Here is a 26,953-nt window from a genome sequence, read left to right on the forward strand (position 1 = left end):
AGCGGCGGCGCGGACGACGCCCGGGCCCCGCCCCTCGGCACGGCCCCGCCCCCGCCCGCCAAAGTCTGCGCGCGAATTCCGTGGCGCCAATTGAGGGCTGCGGTCGGGCGCCGAGCGGTTCCGGGTGTGACGCGCAGGACAGTGGCGCGCGGGGCCGGCAAGAGGCAGGTGGGGCCGCCGACGCGGGGCTGGGAAACTGGGGGGTGGCGGGCGTGTCGTACGCTCCGGGCCCACGGCTCCGCCGGGTCGGTCGGCTGCAGAGGAGCGGGCGTCGGGGACGCTCAGGCGGCCAGGAGCGCGGCGGGGAAGGGAGAGCGCCGGCAGCGGGTCCCTACAGGGCACGGGGGGGGACGTCCGCCGGAGGGAGAGGGCCAGGTAGAGGGTAGTCGGGGGCCAGAGTCAGTAGGACCCGACAGGGTTTGAGGAGAGGCCCGGGAGGCGGGGCTGCCACGAGGGGGGTGGTCACAGAAGCTCGAGGGGCGGGCCCCTGGGGCCGGTCGGGTAGACTCGGTGGGCTGGGCCATCGGAAATTGCGTGGTCGGGGAGACAGGCCCACCTGGAAGGGGGTGGGGACGGGGCAAAGTTTGTTAGCGGGCGGGGCCGGGGAAAGGTTCAAGGAGAGGGAGAAGTGGGGTCGGCTTTAGACGGTGTGGGGGGAGGATCCCGCTGGACGGAGGTGGGGCAGAGAGGTCTGTGGTCTGGTCCAGGTCTAGGCCAAGGCCTTAGGAAAGGTCGGGACCCTTCTGTATAAGGAGACGTCTGGCTTTGTGGATGCCGGATGAGGGGGGCGGAGCGGAGGTAGGGTTGGACCACCGGGCTGGGAGGCCAAGGCCTGGGAAGGGAAGGGGCCTTGGAGAGAGTAAAACTCAAAGGTCTCGGCTTATTGTTGCCCTAAGGGGTGGACGGAGGGCCAGAGGAGCTTGGGGAGCGGAGAGAAAAGGATACTGATGTCCTTAGGAGAGGGGGAGGCTTGAAGGATAAGGCAAGGGGGGCGGGGTGCACTTGGCTGGGAGAAGAGATGAGCATTTGGGAAGGGGGGCTGGCATCTGAAAGCTGAGGGGAATCATTGAGGAGAGACAGCAGGACGTGGGATGAAGGACACATCACTTCTTGGCCTCCAACCCCATTTCATCCTGTTTGAATACTCTGACCTTTTAGCCTCAGGGAGGCATGAGGGAAAGGCCAGGGGGGTCTAAGTAAGACCTTAATTTCGTCTTATCTTAGGATCCCTGGGAGCTTGCTAAGCCTGCAGGTCCCCCTTCTATACCCAGAGCTTCTGATTAGTAGGTCTGGGAGCAGGCTGGACTGTTTTACACGTAATCCCAGGTGAGATTCTTAGAACTGACACTGTGTTTCTGGGATCCACCATTGGCTGGCTGTGTGGCCTTGAACCACTTACTTTCCTTCTCCTGTCCCAGCTTCCTCATTGTCTTTTGGGTGATGCTGAGCTGTTCTGAGCTTCAGAGGATGAGAGTAGCATATTTAGGGGAATGGTATAAAATACTTTCCACGGATGGAGAGTGGTCAGGGGAACAGGCAGGTCAGGAAACGTGAGCTTTTATTAATGAGAAGAAAAAGACTTGAGCCTTTTGGCTGGTCATCCTCAAACTGCTTAAAGACCCTTTGAGGGGCGCCTGGGTGGCTCAGTCAGTTAAGCGTCTGCCTTCGGCTCAGGTCATGATCCCGGGGTCCTGGGATCGAGCCCCGCGTCGGGCTCCCTGCTCTGTGGGAAGCCTGCTTCTCCCTCTCGCACTCCCCCTGCTTTTGTTCCCTCTCTCGCTGTGTCTCTCTCTGTCAAATAAATAAATAAAATCTTAAAAAAAAAAATAAAGACCCTTTGATATCGTGCTCCTTCTCACATGGCCTGTGGGTTTTGAAAGATCCTGCTTATGAAGCCTAAATTCTTTAGTAATGATGTTTTTGTTACCCTGATTTTTAAAAAAATATTTATTTATTTATCTGAGACAGGGGAGGGGTAGAGGGAGAGGGAGAGTCCCAAGCAGGCTCCATGCCCAGTGTGGAGCAGACGTGGGGCTCGGTCTCAGGACCCTGAGATCATGCTCTGAGCCGAAAACAAAGAGTTGGGAGCTCAACCAACTTCGCCACCTAGGCGCCCCTGTTACCCTGATTTTTAAATAAAGGCATACATATGGGCCAATGCATTCAGTGCCAGGCACTGTTTTAGGTCCTGTGGCCATGTCGCTGAACAAAATGGACAAAATCCTTATCTTTGTGCACCTCAGCGTTTTAGCCCTGTACTGCTTAATAGAGTAGCAGCTAGCCCCATGTAGAGATTTAAATTTAAGCTCATGAGAAACAGATGAAAATCTCAGCTCCTCAGTGGCACTAGCTGCATTTCAAATACTTGAAGCCACATATGGATAGAGTGACCTCTTTGGACTCTGCAGGTATAGAACGTTTCTATCATGCAGAAAATTGTGTTAGAAGCAGTACTCGAGAGAGTGAGACAAAACCTAATTGAGAAGATCCAGTTGCGTTAACTGCTGGGGAGGAGGAGAGTGAGGGGTTAGTGTAGCAGGCTGGGGCTGGCGGTAGCCGGACCTGCACTCGGAGCAGTGGGATGCTGAGAGGTGGTTGACAGTGGGTGGTCTTTGGGAGGCAGTGCCAGTGGGATTCGTGGGTCCATGAGTTTGGGGTATGAGAAGAGAGGTGAATCCGGTGAATCAACAATCCAAGGGTTGTTTTTGTTTTTGTTTCTTTAAAGATTTTATTTATTTGAGAAGAGAGCACAAGCAGGGGGTAGTGGCAGAGGGAGAGGGAGAAGCAGACACCCCGCTGAGCAGGGAGCCCCATGCAGGGCAGGGCTCGATCCCAGGACTCTGGGATCATGACCTGAGCCGAAGGCAGATGCTTAACTGACTGAGCCACCCAGGCATCCCATTTTGTTTTGTTTTGTTTTGTTTTTAATTAAAAAATTACATATAGCGAACTTACTCTTTTTGGTGTATACTTCTTTTGATTTTGAAATGTGTAGAATTATGTATAAAGACCGCCACCATCAAGATACTACAGTTTCATCACTCCAAAAAGTGATTGTGTTCCTCGTCTCTAGGTACCGCCCCCCCTCCCCCCACCAGCAACTATCGGTCCCTCTCCATCCCTGCAGCGTACCCGAATATTCTTTTTTATTGCCAAGCGAGTGTAAACAAGCTTTAGTACATCCTACAGTGGGATACTGTTCAGTAAGTTGTAGGATGTACCATAGTTTGCTCATCCATTCCCTGTGGGAGGACATTTGGATCATTTTTGGTGACTGTAAACAGATCCGCTGCAGTAGACATTCACTTACGGGGTTTTGTGTGCACATAGGAGTTCTCTGGGTAAATCCCTCGGAGTAGGGTTGCTGGGTCATATGGTAAGCATATGCCTCACCGTTTGAGAAGCTGCCAGGCTTCTCCAAAAGTGACCGAACCATGTTGAATTCCCTCCAGAAAAGTGTGAGACTTCCCATTGTTCCACATCCTCACCAGCACTTGATGTTGTTTGGTGTTTTGTTTTGTTTTGTTTTGTTTTTAATGGTTAAATAGGCATGCAGTGGACTCCAGGGTTTTTGACTGGAGCAGTTGGGTGACAAAAGCTACCACTGCAGAGATGGGAGAAGGAGTACGTGTGTGTGTGTATGTCATCTGGAGTTTGGTTTTGGTCCCACTGAGGTGGAGGTGTTGGTTGGACATCCAGATGTCAGAGCAGAAAACCAGGATGTGCCCCCTTGAGTTTAGAGGGCTAGTGACAGACGGAGTGAGACATTTGGGGGCCCTGATCACATTGCATGAGATCTCTAAGGGAGTGGGTGTAAACGGGACAGAGGGGGGGGCCTAAGGATTGGGCCTCGGGCACTGCAACAGTTAGAAAGCTAGTTGCCATCTTGGGGCGCCATGGCTCAGTCAGTTAAGCATCAGCCTTCGGCTCAGATCATGATCCTGGAGTCGCGGGATCGAGCCCCCCATCGGGCTCCCTGCTCAGCAGGGAGTCTGCTTCTTCCTTTGCCCTTCACCTGGCTCGTGCTCTCTCGCTCTCAAATAAATAAATAAAATTTAAAAAAAAAAAAAGGTCTTAAAAAAAATTAGTTACTATCTCAGTTTTCTGTTGCTATTGTACCAAATCATCCCCTTTGCCACTTAACAAGCCCTGTGATTCCAGGCATCTTTCTGTGCCTCTGTCTCCTCCTTGGCGAGATGGGGATAAAAATGGAAAATGTTGGATTGTGTTGTTGGGAAGTATTGGGTAACATCATTTTACCCTGGTTATCTCAACAGCCCCGAGATCTAAGGGCCGCCCGCCACCCCTTCGATCCCAATACAGGGGGACCCTTGTCCTCCTCACTCTCAAGAATAGGTAGTAGTTAAGGACACAGACTTTGGAACCGGACACCTGTCTTCGGATCCTGGCTTCGAAACCCATTCGGCTGTCTGGCCTTGAGCAAATCACTCGACCTCTCTGTTTCCTTTGCCTTGTTTGTAAAATCAGGATAATAACGAATGGTGATAGATTTTGTGTGAATTACTTCATATAAAGCATTTGGAATAGTGCCTGGGCCCTAGTAAGCACCCCAGTTAATAAACTTGATTTTTTTTTTTTTTTTACAGAAAAAATATTAAGTGAAAAAAAATTCAGGTTTTACATAGATAGTGTTGAAATTTCAAAGGTGATGTGGAGAATGTCTGAAGTTTGGGAAATAATTTTTGGAGGAGAGGGGAGGGAACCAGGCCCAGCCCCATGGCTCGAGAGCTCCCAGTCTGATTGGAAAGATGAACTGTGACATAATCAGAATGCAGGATCAACGCAATATGTGTGAGAAGAGAGGTACCAGTTACCCACCACGGGAGGTCAGGAAATGGAGTGTCTCTCCTAGCAGGTACCCAAGGGAGGCCTCTGGACACCCATCCAGTGCTCAGAGCTGGGCAGGAGGGGACCAGCTGCTGGTGGTCCCGGAGGGCACTCCCCAGAGGGAACCTGGAGGAAGGGGGTAGGAGGCTAGATCATAAAATTTGAATAGTTATGTGGGGTCTAGATTTACTTTTTTTTTTTTTAATGAATGGGTAATAAATATGCAGGGTTTAAAATAAAATTGGGATTAGAGGTATGCAGGGACAGGTATGGTTCACAGCCTTACTCCCAGTCACCTCGAGTGCCCTCAACCACTTTTGCTGGTTTCTTGATTATCCTTTCACAGTTTCTATTCGGCAAACGAAAGCAGGACCAAAGAATAGATAGGTTCCTATTTTCTCCTGTCTTACGAAATCAGTAGCATATTATGTACACTGTTCTGCCACCTTTTTTATTACTGTTTAAAATGTTACTTAAGATACCTAGAACATCTTTCTATATCAGTATATGGAGAGTGTCTTCATTCTACTTTTTTTTTTTTTTTTACTTTTTGTCTTGAAAGGATTATATAGACGTGCCGGAAGTTATAAAAATAGTACAACTGTCTTCCTCCTGGTGGCATCTTATATAATCGTAGTCCAGTATCAAAACCAGGAAGTCGGCGTTGGACAATACCGTGAGCTAGACCACATAGCTGGTTCAGCTGTGTGTGTGTGTGCGAAGTTTGAGCCCGGGTACAGATCTGTGTAACCACCACCGCAGTCAGGATATGGAACAGTTCTGTCTTCACAGAGGCTCTCGCTGTGCTCCCCATTTATAGCTGACTGCCCCCCCCACCTTTTGTCCCTAAGCTCTGACCACCCCAATCTCTTCCCCATCCTAAGTTTTGTTATTTGGAGAATGTTCCAGAAATGAACTGTACAGTACGTAACTTTCTAAGATTGGTGTTCTCCGCGTGATGTTTTTGCCCCTCATTTCTGTAAAGAATATACCTTAGAAACTGCTCAGCAGGGGCGCCTGGGTGGCTCAGTCATAAAGCGTCTGCCTTCGGCTCAGGTCATGATCCCGGGGCCCTGGCATCGAGCCCCGCATCGGGCTCCCTGCTCAGGGGGAAGCCTGCTTCTCCCTCTCCCGCTCCCCCTGCTTGTGTTCCCTCTCTCTGTGTCAAATAAATAAATAAAATCTTAAAAAAAAAACAAAACTGCTCAGCAGCAGTGGGTATAATTTAATGGAGTGATGGAGTGCCACGTGTCAGGGTTGTTTCACCTAAAAACAGTTTTTTATTAGTCTTTTTTTTTTTTTTAAAGATTTTTATTTATGTATTTGAGAGAGAGAGGGGGAGAGAGGAGGAGGAGAGGCAGAGGGAGAAGCAGGCTCCCCACTGAGCAGGGAGCCCGATATGGGGCTCGATCCCAGGACCCCCAGGATCATGACCTGAGCTGAAGGCAAACGCTTAAACAACTGAGCCACCCAGGCGCCCCAGTTTTTTGCTGATCTTAAAACTTAAAAAAAAAAACAAAACGAGGGGCGCCTGGGTGGCTCAGTCGTTAAGCGTCTGCCTTCGGCTCAGGTCATGATCCCAGGGTCCTGGGATTGAGCCCCATATCGGGCTCCCTGCTCTGCGGGAAGCCTGCTGCTCCCTCTCCACTCCCCCTGCTTGTGTTCCCTTTCTCGCTGTGTCTCTCTCTGGCAAATAAATAAATAAAATCTTTAAAAAAAAAAAACCAAAACCGAAACTTAACTCCTCAAAAAACCTCAAACATAACTGAAAAAAATAAAAAAAAAACCTGTAGGTGTTCCGTGTGCCTTCATGTTAGATGAGAAGCAGGCTCCATACGATCGAGGCTTCTTGTTCTGACTTGTGACTGTTTCTTCACTCATAAATCAGTGTTGGTCCATAAAAACGGGAGTTTCTTGTCGGTGGGGAAACTCATGTTTCTGATTTTGTGGGGTTTTTTTTTTTTTTTTTTCTTCTTCTTCTTTCTGAAAGAAGGAGGGTTACGTGCTTTAGTCCGTGCACAACCAGTGGTCTCACCAAGGATCTGGATTTCTGTTTCAGGAGCATCTGGCTGCAGACGACGAGGAGGAAAGGGGAAGGGAGGATTCTGACCCATCATGCAGCGGAGTATCATGTAAGGACCCGGCCCCCTGTCCTACATGCTCTGAGTTCTCTGCTTCTCTCTTGATTTCTGTGCCTTTTCTTGGAAGAACACAAGGTAGTCTCCTAATTGGAATTTCCAGGAGCCGAGCAGTGCAGAAAATTGGGCATGGGATCTGGAAGACGGGTAGTGTGGTAACTAGAATTTTTTAGCTGGAGGTTCAGAAATGCTGACCCAGTGGTTTGCAGTTGGTGGTTTGGCCCCCCCAGGGGACAGCTGGCCATGTCTGAAGATGTTTTTGGAAGTCACAATTAGGGGGAGAAGGGGGCTTGTGATTAGCATCTACTGGATAGGGGCCAGGCATGGTTGCTGCTTAATACCTGCAATGCTCAATGCACGGGACAGCCCCCCACAACGAAGAATGATCTGGCCTGAAATATCAGTAGTGTCCAGGGTGGGAAACCCTGTCCTCCTGCAAGCTGGCTTCAGCAAAACGAGACAGGGAATTACATTGCTTGTGTAGTTGAAGCCTTCCAGAATTAATGGCCTTGGGCTTGGTTGGACCCAGTTGCCAAAACCCTTTCATTGGGAATTTGAGGGAGTGTCCTGAGAGGAAAATGGAGGGGCTGCTCCCGGAAGGAGGGGATGGATTCTAGACTGACCCAGACCTGGCCCCCTGCCCCCCCACCAGAGACCTGGGAGGTCAATCACAGGCTGTATTTTTCTCACATGATGACGAGTCTGGGCATAGTCTGTCTTTGGCTAATAGCACCTCTGAAGTCTTTCTGTCCCTGGCTTGGCTTGGCTTAGCTGGGTTGGTTGATTGACTGACTGATCGCACATTAAACGTTAATTTGAGGACGGTTTTAAATGAGCAGAAAAGTTGTACCGATAGTAGAGCCTGTTCCTGGATACCTGGCACCCAGCTTTCGCTGTTGATGTCGTGGGGCCCGTTGGTCACAGTAAGGGACCAGCATTGGTACATTCCTGTTAACTACACTCCGATCTCCGTGGTTTATCTACAAATGCTCTTCTCTGTTCCCAGGATTCAGCTCGGAGTACCCTGTTGCATTTAGTTGTCATGCCCCCTCGGTTCCCTCTGGTGTCAGTCCAGGTGACAGTTTCTCAGACTTTGTCAGGGTACCTGCAGACAGTCCCCCAATGTGTCTGATGTTCTCATAACTAGACTGGGGTCACGGGCAGCAAAGCGAGGTAGCCTCTTGTCCCCTCGTAATTGGGGTGCAGACATCCCCAGGACATCACCAGCGATGCTGACCTTCCTGACTCGGTCAGGAGAGTGTGGGCGAGGCCTCTCCGCCTCACTTTTCTGTGGTCCTTCCTCGGTACTCACTTCTCTGGAAGCCAGCTACTCAGTCCAGCCAGTCTCAAGTGGAGGGAGGATACCTTGCTTTATTGATCTTTTCCAGAGCACTTCACACTTCCTGACATTTTTTTTTTTAAGATTTTATTTATTTACTTATTTGCGAGAGCGAGAATGAGAGATAGAGAGCACGAGAGGGAAGAGGGTCAGAGGGAGAAGCAGACTCCCTGCCGAGCAGGGAGCCCGAAGTGGGACTCGATCCCGGGACTCCAGGATCATGGCCCGAGCCGAAGGCAGTCGACTGCTCAACCAACTGAGCCACCCAGGCGCCCCCTTCCTGACATTTTTTTTATTTAGTTACTTAACAGTTGCCTCTTCTACTGAGTGTCAACCCGTTGAGGGTGGGGACTTGGTGTCTTTGTCTCCACGGAATTCCTAGGGCCTGGGAGAGGCCCTGGCACATAGGAAGTGCTTGGTTGATTCTTGTGCCATTATCATTCCCATTTTCCCCCTCCTTCTGTGCTCCTCCAGGTCATTTTTCTACCCCAAGAAGGAGGGCAAAGTGAAAAAGCCAGAGAAGGAGACCTCCAACAGCGTCAGAGAGACAGAGCCACTTCCAAAGTAAGTAATGGGGCGAGAACATGGTACATTTGTTCCTTTATAAGTCAGGACTCTCTTGACTGTAAGTGTGGCAAGCCCAGCTCAGAATGTCTGGGAGTCCTAAAGGGAATTTTTTGACTTTGGTAACTGGGAAGTCCAAAGGTATAGGTCCAGCCTCAGGCACAGCCGGATCCCGGGCCTCGGCACTGGCAAAGGGAGTTGGCAAGTCCAGGTTCCAGGAGTAAGACATCTGTGGGCAAGCAGTCAGGAGCAAGTTGCGTGCATCAGTCATGCCCCTTCCATCCCCTGGGTCAGGACCTCTCACATGGCTGTACGCAGCTGCAGGGCAAGCCGGCAAGGGATAGTCTCTAGCCGAGGGCCATGGACCTAGCTAAATCTCAGGGGCTGGTATGACTGAAAAAGAGAGGGTCTCCAAATGGATGTTGGAGGCCATTCCCTGCTCTCAGTAGGGGCTCCATCTGCTCCTTAGCATTGCTCCCGTCACAGAGTAGGTGGGCACATGGGAGGCCACCAGAAACGTGGATGCAGTGGATGGTCGGATGATTAAGAGTGTATTGCAAGGAGGAGCCTAGAAAAAGCTCATGGAATGCTTGAACGAAAAGGAAGGGAATGAAACACCCTCATTTCCCCACCTTCCAGGGTGGCACTGAAGGAGCGCAATGGAGAGGTGCCTGAGAGCGATTCTCCAGTGAAGAGGCCAGGGCGGAAGGTGGCCCGGGTCCTGGGCAGTGAAGGGGAAGAGGAGGACGAAGCCCTCACGCCCTCCAAAGGCCAGGTAGGTCCCCACCAGCCTGCCCCCCGTTCCTGGAAGAAGCCATCATTCCCAGTAGGCTTTGGCACTGAGTGTAGCACAGCCGCTCAGGGGCGCTCATGCCTCAGGAGGTGGAAGATTTGAGCGGTCGTGCCCTGGAGCGGATGGACGGGTTCTGACTCCACCTGCGCCCGGTGGCCCGGGGCAGGCTCCTGGCCTCGTGCTTTGGCCACCTCACCTGGGATGTACAGCTCCCGGGAGCACCTACCACTCGGGGTGACTGTGAACAGGAAAGGAGTCAGTTCACCTATGGATCTGAGAATAATGCGTGATCCAGAATGAGGGCTCAAAACCACATTGGATCTCTCCTGTTGGCAGAGGGCTTTTTGCCTTTTCCAGAGACGTTGGCTTCCTTTCTTTCCTTGCTCAAAGTCACCCAATGGGCAGCTGATTGGTGACCTTAATTCCCTCCACAGCCCTAATTGCCCTTTGCCACATAACCGAATATATTCACAGGTTCCAGGGACTAGGAGGGGCCGTCCTTAGGAGCTTGGACTTTGCCCTGTGGCTGCTAGGGATCCGTGGAGCGGTTTTGAGCAGGAGAGGGACAGGGGTGGCTTTGGGTCCTGAGCAGCCTTCACAATGTCCCTCTGGGGCCTGTATCCATCAGGGTCTGAATAGGAGAGAGAAACCACGTGAGCAGAGAGAGTTTAATACAAAGAATTATCAAGTATGTATGTAGTTCTCAACCAGGTCACTGCAGGGGCGAAAAGAGAACTCGAAGACGTGGAGGAAGCATCTCTAGGGGTTATAGCTACCGCCCCGGAGCTGTGGAGCTGACAGTCAGGCCTTCAGGTGCTGGCTGGTGGGCGCCGGGGTCTCTGAGCTGACAGGTGGTGCCCTGAGGGCCTGGTCAGATCTTGGAGGCAGGGGCCCTGGGCAGAGAGTGCTCGCATCCAGGGGCATCACGTCGTAGGCCCTGTGAGTGTTGGAAATGCTGTAAGTCGGATCCGGCTGACACAGGCCCCTCTAGTACCCTGTGAGGGCGCTGCCTGCCACAGAGCTTCCTGCCAGACTGGGAAAGGGGTTTTCAGAGTCCGAGCATCATGAGGGAGAGTGGACGGGGTAGGCTTGGAGCTGAGGGGCTGTCACTTAATAACTGGCAGAGGGCCCTGTACGATGAGTTAGGGATTGAAAGCAAGATAACAAATAACGGGCTTAAACAAGGTAGGAATTTATTTCTCTCTCTAATGGGCATAAGAAGTCCAGGATTAATACAGCATTCTGTCAGTGTCAGAGACACAGGCTGCTTCTGTACCATTACTTTTATCCTAGATGCCCTAGTCCAAGCGAATGTCCATTTTCAAGCCAGGGAGAAGAGCAAGACATTCCACGGGAAGTGTACATCATTTTCCCTTATATTGCATTGTGTAGGAGTGAGGCTCCTGGCCACGCCTAGCTGCAAGGGAGGCTGGGAAGTGTAGTTCTCAGGCTCTCGGCTGCACCTAGCTGCAGGGGCGGTGGTGAAATGTGGTTTTTAGTTGGGCCTATGCCTAGCTAAAAATCAAAGGTTCTGTTACATTAGAAAAAAGAGTTGTTGTTATTGTCGTCCACGATGAGGGGGTCTGGTGCCACGAAACTCCACAGGAGGTTAAGGAGGGTAAGGCCCAGGTTAAGAGAGGAGGGGCCCTGAGCTGGGACGGAGAACTCTCTACCCCCAGCTGTTTGGAAAAGGACAAGGAGGTGGCCCCTTCTTCCTCCCCTCACTCTAGAATTGCTCTTTCTTGCTTTCCAGAAGCCTGCCCCCAGCTCTCCACAAGTCTCCCCTCCCAGCCCTGTCACATTTCCCGAGAGCAGCCCCTCCCCCTCCAGCACCTCTCCTGTGGACATCTCCCCAGCAGGGATCCCAAAGCGGCGCACAGGTGAGGACATACAGGCCCCTGCCCCTTCCCTTGCCTGTCTTTGTCCACTGGAGGATCTCTGCACCTGGCAGCCATCCTCACAGCAGCTCTAATCTTAGCGTTGTGGTTGAGAGCATGGCTTCACCATCCACTGGCTGTGTGACCTTGGGTAAATGACATACTTTCTCTGAGCTTTATCTGTAAAACAGAGGCGATAATAATGACAGCATTTATCATACAGAGATTAAGAGGAAATATGCGGGAAATGCTTGGACCTGGGCCCAGCTCATAGTAAGCGCTCAGGAAGCTTTGGTTATTGTAACCGTGGGTATGTGCTGTCCGGGAGGCAGCGCACCTCACTGTGGGAGCCCAGGAAAGCAGGAGACTTGTAGAAGAGAGAGTCACCCAGCCAAGCCTTGAAGGAGAAGGAAGAGTGAGCAGGGAAGAGGGTTAGTAGCAGAAGGAAGTAGTCATCGAGAAGGCCCCTCAGGGCACTGATGGCTTGGTGTGTTGGTGTCGGTGCTTAGTGCACGGGGTTGGGGGCCCCAAGCGGGGACACTGGAGAAGGTCCGTGGAAAGCCAGCCTGAGGAGTGGCACCTCTGTCCCCTGGGGGATCGGGAACGTTTTGTACGGGTGGGGAGGCACCGGTGAGGGACCCTCACATGGTGCTGGGGGACAGATGTGGCAGGTGCGACCAAGGGACTGAAATTTCAGTGCTGCATCATTTTTGTGAAATCTAAATGTGCAAGCTGATGCCAGATGGAGTTACCGAAGACTCTCAGGCATGTTTAGAATAACTTGGGTGCACAAATCTTCCTCAACTGTAAACACAGATCAGCTATTTCTGAGGAACACTTAGCAACCAGTTGAGATGTGCTGAAGTACATCGGACTTCGAAGACTCAGCACAGAAAAGAAAATGTTAATTATTTTAACATTGAAAACACAACACATTGGAGTCGTAGTATTTTTGGATACGTTGGGTTACATAAACCGTATTATTAAAATGAGGTGTATCTGGATTTTTTTTCCGTTTCTCAATGTAGCTACTGGCAAGTTTAAGATCAGGTATGTGTCTCACCGTATTTTTCCATCGGGTGGTGCTGGTATAAAAAATAGCACGCCTGGGGACACCTGGCTGGCTCAGTTGGTATAACGTGTGGCTCTTGATCTCGGGGTCGTGAGTTTGAGCTCCACTTTGGGTATAGAGTTTACTTAAAATCTTAAAAAAAAAAAAAAAGCACAGCCGAAACTAATAGACTGTATGTTAACTACAGTTGCATAAAAAACTTAAAAAAATTTTTTTGATTAAAAAAATAGAAGAAGAAAAGGAGTGGCGGTGGTAACAGGGCTCAGAACTGAGGCAGCGCAGAGGGGGTGACACCCGAGCTGAGTCTTGGAAGATGGGGGAGGGCGGCGGCAAGCGGTGCAGCCACGAGCAGCGTGCAGAGGAGCCACGTGGCACACGGGGGGTTGCATGCACTGGCATGTTTCTGGAGGATCAGATGCAATTTGGGGAGCAGGGCAAGTTTGAGGACTGTGTGCAGTGAGACAGGAGGGTGGGGCTGGCTCCCACAGGGCCCCGCATGCTGGGCCAGGAGCCCGGGTTTTTTCCTGGGGGGTGCTGGGGCGCCACGGGAGGGCTGCGGGTCGGGGGTGGTGGGGAGGTAGTCATGAAATAGCTGAGTGGCCCGGGGCCTGCTGGAAGCTCAGGGCTGACCCTGAGATTGGCCCTGGGGGGCAGGGGGTGTCAGGGAATTCTTTTTAGAGGAAAGGACCCCTGAACTTTGTCCCTGAGCGGCAAGTGCCCGGGCCCGGAGGTGTGTCTGGGAGGAGCAGGAGTTCCGGGGTGCTGGAGAATGAAGGATGACGTGGCGTGGAAAGAGTTAGAGGGTCTGCTGGAGAGAGATGAGGCACACAGCAGCGGATGCCAGAGGACTTGCTTCTGGAATGGGGCGGAGGAGGCGGGTGCCGGAGTCGGCGTGGCACTGGGCCGAGCGCGTCGTAGCGTTTCTTACTCTCGGGGGTCGTTTCTGTTGTGCATGTGTGGGAGACAGAGGCACAGAGAGATTAAGTAACCTGCCCAGGGTTCACACAGCCAGGAAGCAGCAGAGCTTGAAGAATGAGGCGCACCTGGGGCAGAAGGGGAGCGTCCCACAGCCTTCTCAGGGGGCCCCCATCACTGACCGGCCTGAGCTCATGGGGGCGGGGGGCGGACAGACCCACAAGGTCCACCACGCCAAGCCCTTTGTCTTCCCAGCTCGGAAGCAGCTTCCTAAGCGGACAGTACAGGATGCCCTGCAGGAGCAGGGCAAGGACGAGAGCAGAGAGGCCAAGAGGAGGAAGGAGGGAGAAGGTGAGGCACCAGGGGAAGGGAGGGCGAGAGAGAGTTGGAGGGCGCACCGTGGGGGGTCTGGAAGGGTGGGGGCCTCTCCCAGGGGCTGGACTGTTAGGATCCCCGATCTAATGCCCGTGTCCCTGAATCCGGGTGTGGCCGCCAGAACCCCACAATCAGCACGGGCATTTGGGTTACGAGAACATTTTGAAATGCATTCATTTGGGCCCCTTTAATTTAGGATTCATTCATATGCCGTTTCCCATTTTTATCCTCTGTTTTTCCGTGTGTGTTGATGGAAAATGTTTTCTTCTCCCTGACTTCTTGTTCCTTAGAAATGTGACCAGAAGGCAGAGATCCCCAGCCTCTCAACAGCACCCTTAGTGTCGTAGTAAATTGTTGATGGCACCCCCCGGGCCGCCACCTCAACAGTTCCGTTTATTAAGTAGTTATGTCCAGACAGCTGTTGATATTCTAGAAACTTGGGTGTTTGAGAAAACGGCGCACGTCCGTGGCAAGGAAAAGTACTGTTTTTTGTTTCATCCTTCAAAGAGTCACAGTTAGTTACTAACTAGGATGTGTCCTGCCCTCTGCACAATTGCCCAAACCTTTGGAATCCCTCGTTCCCCGTTCCACGTTGTTTTTTGTGCAGTGCGGAGTTTTGGTCACAGCAACCAAGGGAAGCCCAGCTTTGCAGACCGGTAACATCAGGAATTGCGAGGCCCGCAGGCTAAGGATGCTGAAATCTGAAATACCTCGAGCTAGTAGTTCCTGCTGTGACCAGCAGATGCCCCCAGTTTCCCCTGGAACCGGGAACTATGCGCGGTGTGCCCGAGAGTTCGGCCCACGGGGGAAGTTCTGGTGCAAAGATCTGATCCATTTGGTCATTTGGGACCTGTGTGCAGCCTTTGCCACTGTCAGTGTTTAACGAAAGGTCCTCATTTGGCTCAACTTCCCTGGGGCAGATGTGACTTCCTGTTGGCAATTTTTAGTCAGTATCCAACCTTACTGTAAAATTATGCGTTTTTAGCCAGTGTTGGTGTCTGGGGCCGTGCGTGGGAGACCAGGTAGCTGCTTGATTTTTCTCAAGTTCACTCACACAGTTTTTATTGTTACCCTAGAAGTATGACTTTTTTTTTTCCCCCCAGTTTAAAACATTTTTCATTTTTACCCGTAATCAAGTTATCATGTGCGTTTGGAACTTTTTCCAGCTGTATCGTGCGGTGAATAATTCTAGATGTTGATAAGAAGATACTGGCTGTCTGTGTCCATTTCTGGCTGCCCAGCGTGCGAACATGGGGTTTGGATTCTGTTGGAGGCCCCGCCATGCTTGGGGCTGACCAGGAGCGGGCTCCCACCTCCTGTTGCTTTATAGACATGCTTGATCTGCACAGGAGCAAATGGGGGCAGGACGCCTCGGGAGTTGAAATGTCCCTGGGGGTCAGAATAATTCTTTCTTTTTTTTTTTGCCATCTGACTTTTCTGTCATCCAAAGCTGAGACCCCACTGGAAAGCCTCGCGGAGCCTGAAGTGACCCAAAAGAAAGAAGCAGAAGGGGAGGGCCAGCCCGTGGCGCCCCCTGAGCACCCAGAGACCTCCTGTGAGTTTCCACTCCCCTGGGGGCCCTGGCTGTCTGGTTTTGGGTTGGATGTCTTCTGAGGCCAGTTAATTTAATTTCATTTCTTTAAAGATTTTTATTTGAGAAAGACAAAGAGTGAGAGAGAGAGAGATGAGGTGCAGAGGGAGAAGCAGACTCCCCGCTGAGCAAGGAGCCTGATGCAGGACTCCATCCCAGGACCCTGGGCTCATGATCTGAGCTGAAGGCAGATGCTTAACCGACTGAGCCACCCAGGCGCCTCTCTGAGGCCAGTTAATTTTAAATAAGACTCAAATGTGTTGTTGAAATGCAAATTCTAGGGGAATCAGAGGTTTTATTGTCATCGTTTTTATGGTTAAAATCCCCCTCCCGCCACACATGGGAAAGAAGAAAGAGCCGGTCATCCTCCAACAATATATTTGTATCTTTGAGAAATCACAGGTACTAAATGTTCCTGTTGGGTAGTTTATTAAGCTAGACCACCCAGCTGAGCTGCGGGGTTTTTGAGGTTATAGTTACCCTCACAGGCCCAAGAACAAGCCCCACAGCCGGGTGTCCGTGAGACTCCCGTGTGAGAAACAGCATTGTGGGGACATTTCGAGGATGCAGACCTTACCCGCTTTTCTGCAACTGCCGGGGAAGTGGGAACATTTTATTCTGATCGTGCTGAGATTTCTTTTTACCGCCGTCTGTAAAGTCTCCGGTCTCAGGCCAGACAGACGCCCGAGGGAATTCTGTTAGTACTGACCGGAAAGCATCAGGCCCGAGAGGCTCAAAAAACTTAACGCACGGAAAGGAAAGGGGCAGAACTGAGGATGTTTTCCGTATGTGGAGTCAGAACCAGTGACGAGTGAAGTCTCGGGTTGGAAATTGCCATCCCCAACCAGTGTCTCTCGCTTTAGCAGCAGAGCCCCTGCCAGACAGCACCTTGGAGCCCGAGGTGGCGGGGAAGCAGGAGGCTCGAGAGGAAGACCCGGCCGAGCCGCCCGCCAGAGCGCCCAAGACGGTCAGCAGCTTCTTCGGTGAGTGTCTCCTGCCCCTCAGCTCCCAGCCTCTTGGGGAGGAGGCGGGCCTTTCCCCAGCGTGCGTCCCTCCCCCCCCCCGACCTTGGTGGAAGGTCTGGCCCCTGTTCTCCTGGCTTCGTGGGCCGGTGGGGACTCTCAGGAGGAGGGCCCACAGTTTCCTGACTTCATTCCCAGCCCCCCGGAAACCGGCAACCAAGAAAGAAGGGAGAGAAGAGGGACCTGGCACAGCAAGACAGGAAGAGGCCAAGGGGTGAGTCCGTGTCGGCTGTCGAGTGGAGAGGACAGGGCGCTAAGGGGAGGCCTGCAGTGCGTCCAGGTTCTCCTGATTTGATTGCTCTAACGGTGAGACCGGTGCCTGCCCACAATTCTTTCCGCTACAATCGGTGATTGCAGCTAATTATTCTAATGACAGTGTTTTGGGGATTCTTAATGTCGTTTTTGTGAGACCCCATTTTCCATTCCTCAAACATGTTATGTGCGTCTCTACCTCAGGGCCTTTGCACTTGCTGTTCCCTCTGCCTGGAGTGCTCTTCTCCTGGATACCCACTCTGCTCACTCCTCGTGTCATTCTGCCCAAATGTCTCCTTCCCCAGCCTTTCCTCAGAAGTGCACCTTCCATCCCGCCTTCCCACAGCATTGTTTGATTTTGGTTTTGGAAATATTTTTTAATACCAAAATTATTAGTTGCTATGTTTTTGTTTTTTTTGTTTTTTTCTTCCCCTGACTCTCTGGCTAGAATGTGAGCTCTGGGTTCAGCAACTTTGTTTTCATTCCCTTCTGTGCCCTCATGCCTAGAGCAGCGTCTGGCACATAGTAGGTGCTCAGAAAATATTAGCTGGAGGACTGGCCAGGTGTCTATCTCCCTGTTGTCTCCACAGACCCCCGGACCCCCCCAGCTACAATCCCGCCAAGAACAACTACCATCCCATCGACGACGCGTGCTGGAAGCCAGGCCAGAAGTGAGGCTCCCCCCGCCCCCGACTGTCCCTCCGCCTCTCCGTGTCACCGGGCACATCTCCCCAGAGGCCCCCGGTGGGGGAAGCCGTCAGACCTCTCGCGTCCCCATTCTGGGGACACAGGCAGCAGCACCGAAGGTGTGGGGAGGCACGTGGACAGACAGACGGATGGTGTGGGTTATACGCACCACCCTGTGTCTCTCTTCTTTGCCCAGGGTCCCTTACCTGGCTGTGGCCCGGACATTTGAGAAGATTGAGGAGGTTTCTGCTCGGTAATTCATCAGGCCCGCCTGGACGGGCAGGGGCACGTGGGGTGGCGGCTCCGGCTGCCCGGTGCCTTCCGCCTCCGCTTTTTCCACTTCACCCCCCTGCATGCGTCCCCGGCCCCTGGAGTAGCTGCAGGGCCGCGTGGGCCCCCGACCCAGAAGGCCCACACCACGCTTCTGTCTCTTTCTGTGGGTCACAATGAACCGTGAGCATAAGCCCAGATTCCCCGGGTGGGGAAACTGCCTCCTCCCGGTGGCAGGAACTTAATCTACCCTCGGCGGTGAGAAGTAACCACGGCCTCCCTGATTGTCTTGCCCTTTGTGTGAGGAGGTCCAGGTCTGGATTCTAGTGGGACCCTCACTCCCAGCAAGCGCTGGTTGGGCCGCCGGCACACAGGGCTGCCCAGCCCCGGCCCTCACTCCCGCGTGCTTAGTCAGTGTCGTCAGGGGGCCCACCCCATTCCGCTTCCTACCTGCACGTCAGCCTTGTTTCCAGAAGATCCTTGCGTGCACGGGAAACCTGACCCGTGCCTCTCCCAGCTGATGGTGGCCTTGGGCATCCGTGGCCTATGGCCGCATCACTCCAATCCCTGCCTCCGATTTCGATTCCATGTGCTCTTTTCTCTGTGTGTCTTTTTCTGTATTTTATACAGACACTTTTACTGGATTGAGGGCCCACCCCATCTGCGATGACCTCATCTTGACCCTGACCTGAGTTATACCTGCTAAGACCCTCTTTCTAATTAAGGTCCCATTCTGAGGCTCCAGGCAGGCCTCAAGTTTTGGGGGCATGCTGTTGGTCTGCCTGGAAGTCTGTGGCGTCTGCCCCGCGGTACTTTGTGTTTCTCTCTCTCTCTCTCTCTCTCCTGCCTCCTCCGTGTGTTCATTGGGCTGCTTCTGTAAGAGAGACTTAGCTTCTCTTTCCAGGGAGGCCTTCTCAACAGCAACCGCAGACCTTTGCACAGATCCTGCAAGCCATACAGAAACGGGCTTTTACTTTTCGAGCCAGCATGGTGTAGTGGTGGGGAGCAGGGGTCCTCGGGCAGACGGCCTCCGCTCACGTCTCAGCCTGGTTCTCACTGGTTCTGTGACGTTGGCCAAGTTACATGATCTCTCTGGGCCTCTGTTGCCTCCTCTCTAAAGTGGGGGTGATATCAGTATCTCCCTCATGGTGGGGCCTTGAGCAGTCGGTGAGCGGAAACATGGAGGGTTTAGACGCACCCTCTGGCCCCCGGTCCGGCACCTAGAAAATGCTCCACCCAACAGCCACTGTTCCTCTGTGGATGGCCATCCCCATCTTCGTCGTAAGCATGGAGCAGGCTCACCCTCCCACCAGCATCTGTGGCTGTGCCTGTGGCTCAGGCCACCACCTGGGCCTGGACTCGAGCTCCTCTACTTCTCCTTTCCTGGGGTCCTTTCCACCCGTCCCCCCAACTTTGACCCCGAAATGCCAGGAGGTCACACCCCTGCCCCCTCCCCCAGGCTCCGGATGGTGGAGACGCTGAGCAACTTGTTGCGTTCCGTGGTGGCCCTGTCACCTCCAGACCTCCTCCCCATCCTCTACCTCAGCCTCAACCGCCTCGGGCCACCCCAACAGGGCCTGGAGCTTGGCGTCGGTGACGGCGTCCTCCTCAAGGCGGTGGCCCAGGCCACAGGTAAGCAGGGGGTGTGGTGGCAGTTCCAGGGTTGGGGGGCTCCGAGGGAGAAGATGCAGAGGTGGGGAGGATGTGAGAGACAGCAGAGGGGGCTCTGAAGGTGGGGAGAGGGGCCAACGGGACAGATCGGTGCGCTGGGGGGAGCGTGGGGCGCTGGTTCAGGTGAGGGAGCCCCAGCAGCTTGGGGCAGGGCCGTGGGGGTGGAAAGGGGGGCTGGGAAGATGGGCATGCAGAGGGAGCAGGGCGAGGGGTCCGGGACTGAGGCCCGGGGCCCGGGGAGGTGACAGAGCCTGGAGGGCCGAGGGGAGATGCGGGGAGACCGTGAGCGGGGCCTCCGGTGCTCGGTGTTCCTGGTAGGAGTGGGGGGGGGGGGCTGGGCCGGGTGTGGGCAGAGAGGACCCGAGATAGACACACAGCCCCCCGTGTTCCCCTCACCACTGGTTCCCTCCACCCCAAGGGCGGCAGCTGGAGTCTGTCAAGGCCGAGGCAGCTGAGAAGGGCGACGTGGGGTTGGTGGCCGAGAACAGCCGCAGCACCCAGAGACTCATGCTGCCGCCACCTGCTCTCACTGCCGCCGGGGTCTTCACCAAGTTCCGAGACATCGCCCGGCTGGCCGGCAGTGCTGTGAGTGGGGTCGGGGGGGGGGGCAGCCCCGTGCCCGGACCCTCTGCCCTTCCCCTCGGGGACCTGGAGCCACCCGTGTGGCAAGGGGGGCTTCTGGTCACACTCTCTGGGGCTGGGTCACTTCGGGCCTGCTTGTGGGTCAGGGGGTCTCCTCTTGAGATTCTAGCACCTGCTTTGCTGCTGCCGCATGACAGGACAAGGGACAGAAAATACCTGCTGAATAGAGTGAGGGAGGGAGGCGGGCTGGAGCCACTTTCTTACTGCATCACCGCACAGCAGGAAGTGGGAGTGGGGTGACGGCAGGGGCACGTATCCAGGGGGCCAGCCGGGAGGAGGTGTGGTCCCCTCCCTTCGCCCCAGGCACTGACTGCTTGACCCGCTTCAGTCCACAGCCAGGAAGATGGACATCATCAAAGGCCTCTTTGTTGCCTGCCGCCACTCAGAAGCCCGATACATCGCCAGGTAGACCTGGGCCTGGGAGGCTGGGAGCGGCGGCGAGAGGGCGGGAGGGACCGGCTGTGGGGGTCCTGCTGGTGCCCTGACCGCCCGCACACCGGGCCCTGAGGGGCTGGACTGGGAACACGGGGTCCCTTTCCCCGGGCAGCTCCTCTGCTCACGGCCTGGGGCTTGTGGCTAAGAGGTGCCGGGTGGGATTGGTTAGCGACGTGTGCCTTGGCCTCAGCGGGAGCAGTACAGGCGGGGGGGGCGCGGGGGGCAGGCAGTTGCCGTGAGCGTGGAAATGACGTCACCGGCAACCCCCATCACGGAGCGTTTCTTGGGTGCCCGGTGCTGGGTGTGGTATCCTGTCGGTCTGTCCCCCGGTGCCGCCGGGCAGGCCCCTTACCCTCAGCCGGCTCTGTGGAAGGGGGGACGGAGGCCCCTGGCTCAGAGCCAGGCCGGTGCGGGGGGCAGGCTGTTGAGCAGCACGTTCCGTGGCACCTCCGGGGAGGCCGTGTCCCGTTTCCAGGCCCTCTGTGGCCCGGCTCGCCCTCCCCGAGCCTCACCGCTTCCCCAGAGGGCAGCTGAGAAGAGGTGAAGACGCTGTGAGGCCCCCAGCTGTGCCCTGGGGAAGGCCAGCGGCCGCGGCTCCTAGAAACTGGCCTCCGTCTCCCTGTCTGTTCAGTGGGGCCGTGCGATGCCTCGGGTCCCTTCCGGCCCTGAAGGTGGTTCCGGTGTTGAGGAGAGGGTTCCAGAGGCTCGAGGCAGGGGAAGCAGGGGGCAGGGGGGGCAGAGGGCAAGACGGGGAGGGTGGGTGGCGACCAGCCCGCTCCCCCTGCCCGCTGTCTTCCCAGAGCCCTGAGCGGACGGCTGCGCCTCGGGCTGGCAGAGCAGTCGGTGCTGGCCGCCCTCGCCCAGGCCGTGAGCCTCACGCCCCCAGGCCAAGGTGAGGCCCTGCTGCCGGTCTCTGCGCCCAGCTCTGCGGTTAACCGGGCCGCTCTCCTCTCCCCGAGGTCCTCGCGCCCCCGCTCCCCTCCAGGTTCCTTCCCTGGCAGGCTCGTCCCCCTTCCTTGTTGCCCACATGCCACCCGCTGTGCCCCCGGGTAGCCGAGGGGTCGGGCCCGCCCCAAAGCCTCCGCCGGTGCGTCTGGTCTTAGAATTGCCCCCGGCCGTCGTGGATGCTGGGAAGGGCAGGACAGCGGAGGCCCGAAAGACGTGGCTGGAGGAGCAAGGCATGATCCTGAAGCAGACGTTCTGGTGAGATCCGGGGCCCTCGGGCAGAGTGGGAGGGCTGGAGGGGCAGTGGGCTCAGCACCGAGGGCCGCGTGCGACGTGGGCGGGGCGGGCGGCTAGCAAGCACTAGTGACCATCGTGGGGCTGCTGACAGAGCAGGGGTGGTGACCCAGACAAGAAAGGTGCCGGGCATGAGGCGGGGGACAGCGACTAGGACCAGGGACGCGGAGAGAGGGAGCAGGGAGGAGCTGCTGGCCACAGGGGCGAGCAGCGCGACATCTGGGAGTTCCCAGCAGGACCGCACATGCACAGAGGCCCGAAGGGAACCAGAGCAGGGCTGGTGACTGATGCAGAGTGAGGGGTTAGGACATCCATGGGGTGACAGGGAGGGCCACAGCGAGACGGCAAGTGCCCAGAGAGGGTATCAGCGGCAGGAGGGCCCAGGAGCATTTCTGCAAACGCCCTCGGGGCTGCTCGCTGGGTCACAGGGCAGAGACTGACCCTGCAGACCACCCCTGCCCTCCCAGGGCCAGGACAGTGGTCTCCCCTCTGACCACGGGGTGCTCCCTGGCCAGCTCCGTCAAACTCCTGGGAAATTTCTTAATCCATCCTTGAGTGGTTCTAATGTGTAGCTCAGGTAGAGGGTCACTGGTCTCCTGGTGACAGGTAGGGGTGACGGCAGGCCTAGAGTGACGTGCAGTGGTGCTGGGGCGGGGAGCGTGACAGAGACAGCCAGAGTCGGGGATGGGTGGGAGCAGACCCCTGGACAAGGTGACAGACTGGCAGAGGTGCATCTTGTAGCCAGAGCACAGGCGTTCCAGGCTGTCAGAGTTCTGGAAAGACACCTGCGAGTTTGTTCTTGCCCCCACCCCAGCGAGGTGCCCGACCTGGACCGGATCATCCCTGTGCTGCTGGAGCACGGCCTGGAGCGCCTCCCGGAGCACTGCAAGCTGAGCCCAGGTACCAGCCCCTTGGGAGTGACCGCAGCCCCACCCTGGGCAGAGCCGGCTCCAGGGCCATGGAGCGGGGGGTGGCCTTCCTGCAGGCTCCACTCTCTCCTCCTGGCCTTAGCTTCCTCCATCCCTCTAAGAACCTGCAGATTCCTCCTCTTGCCTCCAAAATCGAATCATGTTCCCCGTGTGGAAATCCATCCCTTTTCTGTTTGGAGTCCCCTTCTGGATTAGGTGGGGTGTGGGTGCATGCTGTGACAGAGATACCCCAAAAGCAGTGGTTTGGGCCAGACAGAATCTTCCTCTCACACATAAGAGTCCAGAGGAAGGCAGGTGATCAGGGAGGATACGTGGCTGGGCTCCAGGGACCCCTCTGGGAACTGAGGTTCCGCCCTCCTGTCACTTTATCATCCCGAGGTTTTCACCCTAACGTGCATGATCAGAGGTGGCTCAGGTTTCTAGATCACAGAAGAGGGAGAGAGAGAAGAGGGGTGAGCACGTGACCCACACCTCGTGCACACCGCCACCCACGCATCCTAATCACGTGGCCTTCCCTCGCTGCAAGGGAGGCTGGGAATGTCCTGAGCTGGGAGGCCAGCTGCCCGCCTGAGCCGGGAGGACGTGGTCGTCTCTTACTCAGAAGGGAGAATGGGTCCTGGGGCACGGCTGGCTGTCTCTGCCGCACTGCCCGATCTGACGTGTCGCTGGCGCCTCCCCCAGTTTACTCTAACTCTCTCCCTCCTCCCCTCCCAGGGGTTCCCCTGAAACCGATGCTGGCGCACCCCACCCGCGGTGTCAGCGAGGTCCTGAAACGCTTTGAGGAGGCAGCTTTCACCTGCGAGTACAAATACGACGGGCAGAGGGCACAGGTGTGGGGGCAGACGCATCCCTTCGGCAGAAGGGAAGGTGCCTGAGAGCGGGGCCCGGGGGTGGGGGGGGGGGGGTCAGACCCGAACTCAGAGTGCCTCCCGCCACAGACCGCCCGTGTGACCGTATGCATCTCGGGCTTCAGTTTCCACCGTCACGCAGCGGCCGTGGCTTACCTGAAAGTCACTTTTATTTGATAAAATCGGCAAAGTCCCTGGCCCACGGCAGTGGGAGTTGAAGAAAATGTGGGCTTCGCCCGTGCCCTGCTGTAACAGCCGCCGTGGGAGGCGCCTCCTTAATCTGCAGCACGGCTGTGCAAGCACGTGTCTGGCGCCCCTGTGCCAGGGACGTCCTCAGTTGGGTCTGTAAGGATGCTTCTCGTGGCTCTTCCGTCCTGGGGGGGGAGCTGGGGCTCCCCTGTTCATCGCGGGGACGGAGGAGGGAGTGCAGTGGGTGACGCGCGCGTCGGTGCTTTGAGGCCGTTACACGTGCGTGTAAGGCGGCATATTCGTGGTCCTGCTGACGGACTGTGACCAGACGGTATGAAAATTAACGACTAAACACCCAGGCAAATCCGCTTAGACACAGCAAGGCACTTGAGCATCCGGGGTGGTTGGAGGGGGCTGGATAGGGAGGGTGAGGAAGGACATGGCAGGGGCTTCCAGGAACGGCTGGGAGGCGCTGTGTGGATGGAGGAGATGGTTTACTCAGGCCTCCGCACTGGTTCCCCCTCCAGAGCTTCTGGAACCGTCTGCTGGTGAAGGTGGGGCTGGGGCCAGCTGGGGTGGGCTGGGCCCTGAGTCCCTCTCCCCTCCCCTACTGCCGCAGATCCACGTCCTGGAAGGCGGGGAGGTGAAGATCTTCAGCAGGAATCAGGAAGACAATACCGGAAAGTACCCGGACATCATCAGCCGCATCCCCAAGGTGGGCGTCTGCCGCCTACTTCCCCTCTTTCGGGGGCTCTAGATAATGGGTGCAGAGAACTGCGGCCTGTCCAGGCCAGCTGGGCGCAGGGGGACTGCCCGCAGGAGATCGGAGTGCCTTCGGCCTCAAGTAATGCAACACCCACCTCCCAGAGGCTTAAGCAGATGGTTTTTTTTTTTTTCATCAAGGAAATCGGGGTGGGTGGCCCTAGCCTGGCTCAGCTGTGCACCGAAGTCCCCCAGAAGCCGTTCATTTCTGTCTCTATCCTCTGCTGTCCTTGGCTGGTCGGCTTTTCATTCCAACGCTTGTCCCCCGATCGTCCCCAGATAGGTGCCACACTTCAGACAGAAAGATGGGCAAGCGGTTCCGGCCTCCCGCTCTCCACTCCCCTGAGGAGAGTTAATGCTTTCTGGATCCCTCCCCCAGCCCCACCGCCAGCCGCCTCTGGCTTGGGGTCACCGCCCAGCACTGGGCCCCGTGGTGCAGCACCAGCCGGGAAAGCCAGAATCTTGCTCTGACAGGGAGAGGCGGTTGGGACGTGGGTGGAGGGAGCCGGCCTGCAGATCAGCCCCGCAGCCGGAATAGGCCGGGGCTTCTCTGCTCCCAGACATCTTGGGCCTGTTTTGGGAGTCGTTGGTCAGATAGCTCTCCTTGCCTGCCCCTAGTTGACTAGGAAGTTGGCGCTTTCCCGGAGCCGCAAGGACAGACCTAACGGCAGATCACAGGCGGTCGTGGAGCTCTTGTTAGCCAAGCGCTGGTGTTTCCAGTCCTTTTTACTAGCGGATGGATGAGCGAGTGTGGTGGGTGTAATGTCTATGCAGGGTTCTGATCGTAGCGTACGTGGTTTGACGAGCTTGGGTGCGTTTATGCACACCCATGTAAACATAAGACATTTCCGTGTACGTATCACTCTAAATTGTTACTTGGGTCGCATGCCAAGCTGCACCCCCATCCAGCTCCCAGAAGCAACCAGCTTTCCGCAAGCGGTATCCTTCAGTTCGGGGTCTTTTGTATCTGGCTGCTTTTGCTCATTCGTTGGGCAGGTGTTTCCTGGGCATCTGCTCTGGGCTGAGCCCCGTGCAGGAGGCTGGGGACGCAGCTTAGACAGGCTACACCCAGCTCGGGCCTAGCAGGGCAGGCAGATCTTCGTCGGAGTGTCCCGCTGCTGGCTCTGTAGTTGTACATGGAGACCTGGGCTCTGAAGGACCACCATTCTGTGAGCCTCTGTAAGAGTCAGACTTGACCTAGGCCCGATGTCAGCAAGGCAGGCCGCCACCGTGCACGGCCCCAGGATGTAGCATGAAGGATGCCATCTGGTGTTGTGCAGCCATGTTCCTTTGAGGGAAAAGAAGTCCTCCCTGTGGAGGTGAAGAATAAGGACAGGCATTCTAGCGTGATCAGCATGTGCAAAGGCCCTGTGGTTGAAGGGGCCTAGCCAATCCACAAAACAAGAGAGGCAAGCGTGCTGGGGTGCAGAGTCTGAAAGGGCCTGGAGAGGTGAGGAAGGACCAGGGGCTGACCGGGGGAAAAGCCCCCACAGCTTTGGGGAGCTGGGGATGGTTTTTAGCAGAGATGCACTGACATCAGATTTGGGGTTTGCTCAGAGCGCTGTGACTGCTGTGAGGAGAGCCGGTTAGACACGGGGTCCGTGCAGGAGCAGGGAGACCAGTAGGATGATGTGGCCTCGGCTGGACTGGGCACAGTAAAAGTTGTGGGCGGCTTAGGGATTTCAGAGGGGAAGCGGACAAGTTCACGGGGAACTGACAGAGGCCACTGGGTTTCCAGCTTACGGGACCAAGTAGTAAGTCTCAGAAAAGTTTGTTTTTCTCCTCCTTGTGGGAAATGAGAAGAGGGTATATACCCATATGTGCGTCTTTACGTCGGCATCGATTCGTTGGTGGATTTTGAGAGCTGTGGAAGGAAAAGAACATTTGTTTGTCTGGGCCTGTGTTTTGTCTTCATCCTCTGCCTCTCAGCAGCCCTGGGTCTCCCTCTTCACCTTTCAGATTAAACTCCCGTCAGTCACATCCTTCATCCTGGACACGGAAGCCGTGGCTTGGGACCAGGAAAAGAAGCAGATCCAGCCATTCCAAGTGCTCACCACCCGCAAACGCAAGGTAGCCTCTGCCCTCCTCCGCTGCCTGCCACAGTCCCACACTTTCTCCTCTTCCTCCCAGCCCTGCCCCATCCCCAGAAGGATAGAGTGTCCGCTGGGATACAGTTCTTGCTGCCTTTTACAGTGTGGCTGCCACAGCTCCAGCCATTGCGTTTTCATCCCAGCATACCAAGTAGAAAGGGGGAAAGAGCCCTTTTCCTGTGTGTCTGTTTTGTCATGAAAGATCTGTTCCAGGACCACCCCCCCACCCCACCACCTGTGCCCCAGCAAACTTCTTTACCCTCATGGCCACAACTGTGTCCTGTCGGCACCATTAGCTACAAGGGAGGCTAGGAGAGCAAATACTTGACAAAGGGGAGTGAGGTTGTTGGGATTAGCTGAGAGCCATCACCATGCAGAGCCCGGAGCTAGGAGCATTGTCACCCT

At 55.4% G+C, this 26,953-nt stretch overlaps 1 protein-coding gene across 10 annotated transcripts in view; it reads left to right on the forward strand.

The window, feature by feature from the left end:
• The first annotated feature begins 19 nt into the window (after window positions 1-19).
• The window catches only part of LIG1 (DNA ligase 1), a 34,590-nt gene continuing 7,656 nt past the window's right edge, over window positions 20-26,953 (forward strand). Inside the window, exons 1-22 of one of the 10 annotated variants that reach the window (XM_073886686.1) lie at window positions 35-168; window positions 1,225-1,326; window positions 5,411-5,553; window positions 6,908-6,980; window positions 8,800-8,889; window positions 9,529-9,664; window positions 11,436-11,562; window positions 13,802-13,897; window positions 15,372-15,476; window positions 16,376-16,495; window positions 16,673-16,748; window positions 17,377-17,457; window positions 17,670-17,726; window positions 19,203-19,375; window positions 19,833-19,999; window positions 20,385-20,461; window positions 21,292-21,383; window positions 21,595-21,694; window positions 22,545-22,630; window positions 23,374-23,489; window positions 24,316-24,411; window positions 26,418-26,528. In XM_073886686.1, coding sequence (XP_073742787.1) covers window positions 6,964-6,980; window positions 8,800-8,889; window positions 9,529-9,664; window positions 11,436-11,562; window positions 13,802-13,897; window positions 15,372-15,476; window positions 16,376-16,495; window positions 16,673-16,748; window positions 17,377-17,457; window positions 17,670-17,726; window positions 19,203-19,375; window positions 19,833-19,999; window positions 20,385-20,461; window positions 21,292-21,383; window positions 21,595-21,694; window positions 22,545-22,630; window positions 23,374-23,489; window positions 24,316-24,411; window positions 26,418-26,528 — 1,923 coding nt within the window. In that variant the 5' untranslated portion in view covers window positions 35-168; window positions 1,225-1,326; window positions 5,411-5,553; window positions 6,908-6,963. Of the gene's footprint in view, window positions 169-1,224; window positions 1,327-5,410; window positions 5,554-6,643; window positions 6,795-6,907; window positions 6,981-8,799; window positions 8,890-9,528; window positions 9,665-11,435; window positions 11,563-13,801; window positions 13,898-15,371; window positions 15,477-16,375; window positions 16,496-16,672; window positions 16,749-17,376; window positions 17,458-17,669; window positions 17,727-19,202; window positions 19,376-19,832; window positions 20,000-20,384; window positions 20,462-21,291; window positions 21,384-21,594; window positions 21,695-22,544; window positions 22,631-23,373; window positions 23,490-24,315; window positions 24,412-26,417; window positions 26,529-26,953 lie in introns of those variants that run through there. The other 9 variants (XM_073886685.1, XM_025849654.2, XM_025849651.2 and 6 more) reach the window with 9 other exon arrangements.

Source organism: Callorhinus ursinus, unplaced genomic scaffold (genome assembly GCF_003265705.2).
Source record: "Callorhinus ursinus isolate GAN/ISIS: 27379988/994484 unplaced genomic scaffold, GSC_fseal_2.0 scaffold71, whole genome shotgun sequence".
NCBI lineage: Eukaryota > Metazoa > Chordata > Mammalia > Carnivora > Otariidae > Callorhinus > Callorhinus ursinus.